The sequence below is a fragment of the Aquarana catesbeiana genome, linkage group LG10 (genome assembly GCF_042186555.1).
Source record: "Aquarana catesbeiana isolate 2022-GZ linkage group LG10, ASM4218655v1, whole genome shotgun sequence".
Taxonomy (NCBI): domain Eukaryota; kingdom Metazoa; phylum Chordata; class Amphibia; order Anura; family Ranidae; genus Aquarana; species Aquarana catesbeiana.
Genome location: NC_133333.1, coordinates 89,513,315 through 89,520,336, shown reverse-complemented (window position 1 = coordinate 89,520,336; position 7,022 = coordinate 89,513,315). Strand labels below are relative to the sequence as shown.

The 7,022-nt window shown below is 42.0% G+C and overlaps 1 protein-coding gene across 1 annotated transcript; it reads right to left on the bottom strand.

The window, feature by feature from the left end:
- Positions 1-1,404: 1,404 nt before the first annotated feature.
- Positions 1,405-6,814, bottom strand: LOC141110776 (uncharacterized). The gene is made up of 4 exons (XM_073602381.1): positions 6,731-6,814; positions 5,911-5,976; positions 4,911-5,064; positions 1,405-2,256 (listed from the first exon to the last, which is right to left on the bottom strand). The coding sequence occupies exons 2-4, from the start codon at positions 5,951-5,953 to the stop codon at positions 1,668-1,670; spliced, it is 786 nt and encodes a 261-aa protein (XP_073458482.1). The 5' UTR covers positions 5,954-5,976; positions 6,731-6,814; the 3' UTR covers positions 1,405-1,667.
- Between the last annotated feature and the right edge of the window lie 208 nt (positions 6,815-7,022).

Below are 7,022 nucleotides of genomic sequence, written 5' to 3'. Positions count from 1 at the left end.
AGACTTTAGGCTGAATGGAGCGATAGAACTGTACCTGGACCTTAATGGAATAGCAAGGGGTATGCCGTATGTCATTCCTCCCACGAAGGGAGCAATCCCCAGGCTCCCCCATGAAGGGGAAGCATCAAAGTAGAATGCAGGGTACATCACTCCTGGCTGGAGACTAGCTCTTTCCATAAGTTACCTACCTTCCTCACACCCAATCCTCCAATATACCGTACAGCTATCTGATAATATATATATATATATATATATATATAAGATTGATTTGGAATCCCCCAGAAACAGAATAGGTTAGTTGCCCCCAACATGCCCATTAGGATGAGCATACAAAATATAGGATCCCAGCAGTTTGTATTCCTACTTGAATCTTGGTGTCCTCTGGGTATTTCTTACAAATCTGTGCAGCAGTCCAGCATTAAACAACCCTTACACTTTGGCTTTGCGCAGAAGCTCCTTGTATTAAAGACCAATCACTGTTGTTGCCTCAGCTTATTTAGGGTGACTGGTTTTATATCTTCCCCCTTTAATTTTCTGCAGTAAGCCTATAGTGGAAGGAGCTACTAGGTCCCTTCAATAGCTTTGCTCCCTGTACAGGCTATATGCACCCCAGAAATGATGTCATCACTATTTTCACAAGGTAATATCTGGATGTTCAAGACATTCAGTGGATTTGTATGCTATGTGGTTATTGAGCAATATATATAAATGAGTTTTTATTTATTAAGAGACGTATGGACAAAACTTTTGTTCATTGTGGATCACAGGAGTGCACTTGTACTCTCCTGTGACCCAGCATCAGCCAACAGTGGGCTAAAGCTTGCTGTTAGCTGACGTCCAGGCCTTGGAAAGAACCTGACAATAATGTTGGGGTTCTCTTAGATGCCTGACCGGCAACTGGCGCAGTTTCTCAGCATACTACTGAGAGCCTGAGCCAGCTGTTCCCACCCCCTCTTCAGCCCTGTGCTGAAGGGGCAGAGCAGAGAGCACTGACTGACAGTCATCGCTCTCTGCTCTTGGAAGACCGAGAACTGAACAATCAGAGGTTATGTGATCGTTCAATTTTTGGGCTTAGAGTTGGCGGGGCAAACCTGCAGCATCAGACCAATGCTGCAGCAGAGAGATGAGCATAGATGTTTGTTTTTTTCCATTCCTATACTTCTCTTTTAAGTTTTAAACATTCCATTCTTTATGGTTTTATATACTTTTGTGATGCATTGACACATGGGAATTAGCTGGCTTCTCATTTAACTTGACATTTAGAGGAATGCATACAGTTGGCAGTAGTAGATGCCAAGCAAAAAAGTACACTTAGTTTTTACTTTTATTCCCTGCTGGTGGAGTTTATATTTGTATATGCATTTGTTGTACTAATAGACAATCAGAAAGTAAACAAATCATTTAAGCAATGCATTTATTCACAGACTGATATGAAAGAAAAGAGGAACATGGTCTTAGGACAGAGGTAATCACAATAATGTAGGTAAACATAGCATTACATCAGACCACATAGACATTTTTGCCATTGGGCTTGGAGTAGCAGCATGGGTATTTGTTCCTCTTTGGTAAACCGCATGCTTAAGGTGGAAGCGCAGGAATACAGGATGATGGAAATTGATGTCTCTAGTACCATGTCTTCATACAATCACTGGAATAGACAATTATGTTTAGGAGTAGCTTTCAGCGACCCTGGCTTGCACAACTTGCCACAGCTGGCCCAGCTTTGTTTTGGCTTCCTCTAATTTGGGCCCGAGCTGCTCTTTGAGGTTCTCAATCACGGGTCCAAGCTTCTGTTTTAGGGTTTCAGCATGTTGGGCTAACTTGGCTTTAAATTCTTCTGCTTTAGGACCAGCGTTGGTTTTCACCTCTTCAAACTTCTCAATCAGCTTTTGCCTGATTTCCTCCTTCAATGGGGCAATTTTTGACCTAAGGCTGTCAACCTCAGAACGAAGCTTTTTGCTGAGCCCCTCAATCTGGGGCTGGGCTGTTTTGTAAAATCCCTCTATATTCTCCTTGGTCTGCTTCTTAAACTCATCCACCACTGGTGCAATATTCTCCTTGAAAGATGTTACTTCAGCAGCCCAGTTTTTCTGAAATGTTTCAATGTAGGGACGGATCTTTTCTTTGAGGAGGGGAATATCCTTCTCCAGCTCTGCAGACACTTCTTCCTTTATTTTATTCACCAAGGGGTGCAGCTGTTTCCTCAAAGCCAGTGCATTAGCACTGAAAGCATCAAACCTCTCAGTGATTTTCAAACTAAATGGAAGAAAATATTTACAAGAGTTAAAAATGTAAAACACAGATGTGTACCCCAGACTTCTGATTTCCAATATAATAAATGTATCAAAAATTCTCAGAATATTGGATAACCTTGATATTAGTTTTCATTGGTTCACTTCATTTTTAATAGCACATAACAGTACAGGGGACTTTAGATCATCCTCTTTCAAAAGTATCTTTATTTATTAATCTTTTACAGCTCGTAGATTCATCCAAATAAGGAACCATATGTGAAGGTACGATACAAAAGTACAAAAAATAAAATACTACCTTTTAGCTAAAACCCTTTCATACTTCTTTATATAAAACCAGTGGCAGCTGGTGGGGTTTTTTTGGGGGGGCAGCAAACAGCCACCCCCGCCCCCGGGCTTCCGGTGGAGCGGCACTACCCCCAGCCCCCCCAGCACTAAAACACTCCCCCACCACCACCCGCTGTCCATACCTTGGATGCGGGCGGTGAGAGCGTGGCAGTCTCGGGGAAAGCCGCTCCGATGTCCTCTCCTGGAGGAGCTTCCACGGTGTCTCCTCTTTCCTCCTCCCAGCGCTAGGCGTCCAATAGGATCACCAGACATTTTGGCCAATTGGAAAACTGGTTTCATACCTGCTTCCCGATTGGCCGGGAGGAGGATCAGTGTTGCAACAGCAAATTTTCATTCCTTGTTGCAACACACCTGCCTGGGCTCCAGACGCAATGCTCTGCGTCCCGAGTCCACCCTATTTTGAAACCTATTCGAGACTATGGCTCTAATCAGTGCATCAAAAAATAAAACCCTGGCCACTGTAATTCATATGCCCAGTGACCCGAAAGGGGCCGGACACATTTAGATTTGGTGACCTTCATGAGAAGATTATGTTATATGCCGACGACATGATGCTTTTACTGGGGGACACCACCACCTCGTTGGCTGAGGTGATCACCACTATTTCAGGATTCGGGCACTTTTCTGGTCTGACGATCAATTGGTCTAAGTCGGCCCTGATGGTGCTAGACGGGGAACAAATGGTGGATCTACCAGATTTCTGCCCGATCCCGGTGGTGACCTCATTCAAATACCTGGGAATACAAATATCACCTAAACTTGCGGACTATTGCCACTTAAATATACACCCCTTACTGTCTAGATTTAGAGACAAAATTAACACTTGGAATAATCTTACATTTTCACTGGCAGGTAAGGCAAATTTAATAAAAATTATACTGATGCCACAGCTACTATACTTCCTACACAACTCACCGGTTGTGATTCATCTGAAAATCTTTAGGGTGGTCAACACCCTCTTTAGACATCTATTGTGGAACACAGGCCCCTCCAGAATTAAATTAGAACAGCTGCAGAACCCTAAAGACAGTGGAGGACTGGCAGTGCCCAATCCTTGGCTGTATTATATCGCGGCCCAAATGCAGTACCTGATTGGTTCCATGGCCCAGCATCCGGCCGGCTCGTTGGCGCGGCTGCTGCTGATTGGTTCTGGAGCGGAAACTATTCCGATGGGCTTGGAAGCTCAGATGTTTCACAAGTCTAACAAACTGACACCCACCTTTACTGTAATCCAGAAAATTTGGAATAAGGGTAGACAATTACAAGAGGTGACTGGATTCACGGAGTATAGTCCAATATGGGGGAACTTCTCTTATGTCGAACTAGCAAAACTTAAACAGTGACCCAGATGGCGCCCCTTTGGTGTGACTTTATTATGGCACATATTCCAGAACGGCAAGTTACTGTCATTCCCTGAGTTGCAAGCCAGGTTTAAGCTGCCTCCTACTATGTACTACCCTTATCTCCAGCTCCGACATGCAGTGGGTGCGCAGGGAAGCGCTACCCAATGGACTATGTCGAGCACCCCCATCTTTCATTTATTGCAGACCAGCGCGGAAACTAAAGGGATTATTTCACATTGCTATCAGATGCTATTAATGCATCATTTGAAAGCTCACCCAACTAAGGCACCATCCCTATGGGAGAACGATGTAGGTCCACTTACGGGAGACCAATGGGAGGAAGTCCTGCAATCAATCAATATATGCTCTCTCAACGTGGCTCAAAAGATTTCCCAATTATATATAATACTTAGACCCTTCCTAGGGAAAGGGAGCCTTGACTGCTGGAATATTGGCAGCTACGTGGACGTTAATCAAAAGCAGGGAGTTTAAGTGGCTTGGCCACTAAAGAACGAGGTGACTGGGTGGAGCCAGAACTCTAGAAAAAGACTACGCAAGGGCACGTCCCACCACTCTGACGAGTTTTTGACGTCACATAAGTTGAGCACCCACCCACCCATTGTGATTTTTGTCACAGCGGTTGGCGGTTTTACCTGGCCAGCAATGGAGATTGCTTTATGGGCTATGCCCTCAAGTTTAAGTCTGGGATCAGTTTAATGCCTGTCTCGAACTAATGGTGGAGACAGGCCTCTTAGACTATCCGTGTTTGTTATGGATGCTCATGGTATAACTGTGACTGGCATTGTTATGTGGTATGTTGAACACTGTTACAGTTGGATGTTCAATAAAGCTGTGACCTTGCCCTAATTCCAACTTAAAGAAGCCTGTGTGTCTTTTTTGGGGGTTGGTAATAGCTGGTTAAAACATGCTTAAGCTTCTCAGCCGTCATGATCAATAAACCACTTACTCAAGCTGTTTTGCAACTTCAGAAGATTCTGCCTGTGCCACAGCCTCCCTGCCAATTTCCTGTATCTTGTGTAGGTAGCCCTCAATTGCCTCCCGGACTTGGTGGATGGGTGTCTGGGGTTCCTCATGCTGCCAAGGGTAACGAGCTTGGGTTCCTAAAGAAAAAAAAGAGATATGTTTTTAGCCAAAGTGTCTGCAAAGTTAATAGACATCCATTATGCAGAGAACAAAGTTCTTTGTGATTCGTTAGTGCTTGCATGTGCACCGTATTTCTAGGGCAGTATGATGTATAAAGATTCTTGAAGTTTAATTAAATAAAACAGGATAGTATTGCAGAATACTGGTCTTTAGATGTGGTGACTTTCTTTATCAAATTTTTTTTTTTTTTTTCATTTATTTACCCAGTAATCTTGCCATTAACACACTTCCCCTCCTACGGTGACTGAGCAGTGTTGTCACCCTAGGAAAGGGAGTGGGTTAGGACTACATAACGTTCTGTAGTCCTAAAAGGTAACAGGGAAAAATGCTAACTGATAACAGGATAGAGGCAGAGAGCACAAGAAGTTATCAGCTCACAAGATTTTTGGCTGAATGAACAGCTAATTATTTTGCACATGTCAAACATATACTGTATAATAAAAACTTTTAATTGTATATTTAACACAACAAAGGATACAATTATTGTTAGGCTGGCCATACATTATACGATTTTCTTATTCAATTTCTTTCAGATTTACCTTAAACTATGATTGCATACAAATTAAAAATGTTTAAATTTGACCTCATATTATATGGTTTTGGTAAATCTAAGGGAAAATTGTACAAGAAAATTTTATAACGTATGGCCAGCCTTAGAGTTTACATAAGATTTAAGATAGATTATACATACCAGTCTATTAAATGCCCTACTCAATATAGAACAGTTAGGAAGGCTGGACAGAAAAACATTCTATATATGACAAAAAAAATAATAGTGCCACACCTTTTTCAGATCTACCCACCTGTAAGGAACACTAGAGCGATGGTTAGGACCAAGCTTTTCATATTTGCAAATGGTTTACCTCAACCTGTAATAAAAAGAAATATTGAGAACTACATTACTGCGTTGGGTAAACGTTGTTGTGTAGCTCTGTGCCTCACTGGTTGCAATTTTGAACAAAAGAATTAGCATCTGCTGCCTTTAGTTAGGGTCTCTATATATCACACAAGATATACTAGATACCAGTTGGGGTGTGCAAATTAACTTGAAAAAAGAGAGAGTCATATCAATCTTGAGGCAAGCCTGGCAGAATTCCTAAATTACATCATTATCAGGAGACATGCAGATATTCAGGAGAATCCAAAAGTATGATGTCACAATTCTCTTGATTTGATCATTCCTGATCTTGTGCCAAAACACAACTGCAGAAAAGTTTACAAACCCAAAATCGTATAAACATGCTAAAACAACCTGTATAGTTTATGAAAGGTAAATTAAATTAATAATTTCAAATTCACATTAAGAACATACTCCAACAAATACCAGAGTGCTGGACACTATTTTCTCCTATTTACTATAGAACACCAAACATTTACAGAAGCCCTCTTTCTATCCTCTATCACAATGGCCATCACCTCTGTCCTCAGGACCCACTAACAGGCCAGGTTTGCAAGATAACTGAAATACATCACATGTGATATCATTTGCTGCTCAGTGATTGCAGTATTCTAGTCTGCATCTCCCCCAGGTAATACATAAAACCTGGCCTGTTAGTGGGCCCTGAGGACAGGGTTCATGACCACTGTTCTAACATATCCACATTAGAGCATAGTTGTTCTTACCTGCTATCCTCTGTTGGTTAGCTGCTTATGGAATCAGTATGAAGCAGTGTGTGGAACTTATAGCCCTGCATACATTGCTTTATCAGCTAAGATAAGCTGGGTCTGCAGTTTAACATGTGGAACTTGGGGAGCAAAGTTCAAGATAATGAGTTAGGAAAATGTAAAGATCTGCTGTCTCATGCCCCACTCTGGACTTATACAGGTCATGTATATAATCACTGGCTAGGGACAAATGTCTTATTGTAATTCTGCTTAGACAGTCAGTTATGGGTATTATTATTATTTGGAGAAA

Coding starts and splice junctions, on each gene's coding strand:
- LOC141110776 (XM_073602381.1), bottom strand. CDS start 5,953: ATGAAAAGCTTGGTCCTAACCATCGCTCTAGTGTTCCTTACAG. Junction 5,065..5,910: donor CGCTCTAGTGTTCCTTACAG/GTGGGTAGATCT, acceptor TTTTTTCTTTAG/GAACCCAAGCTCGTTACCCT. Junction 2,257..4,910: donor GAAGTTGCAAAACAGCTTGA/GTAAGTGGTTTA, acceptor TCTTCCATTTAG/TTTGAAAATCACTGAGAGGT.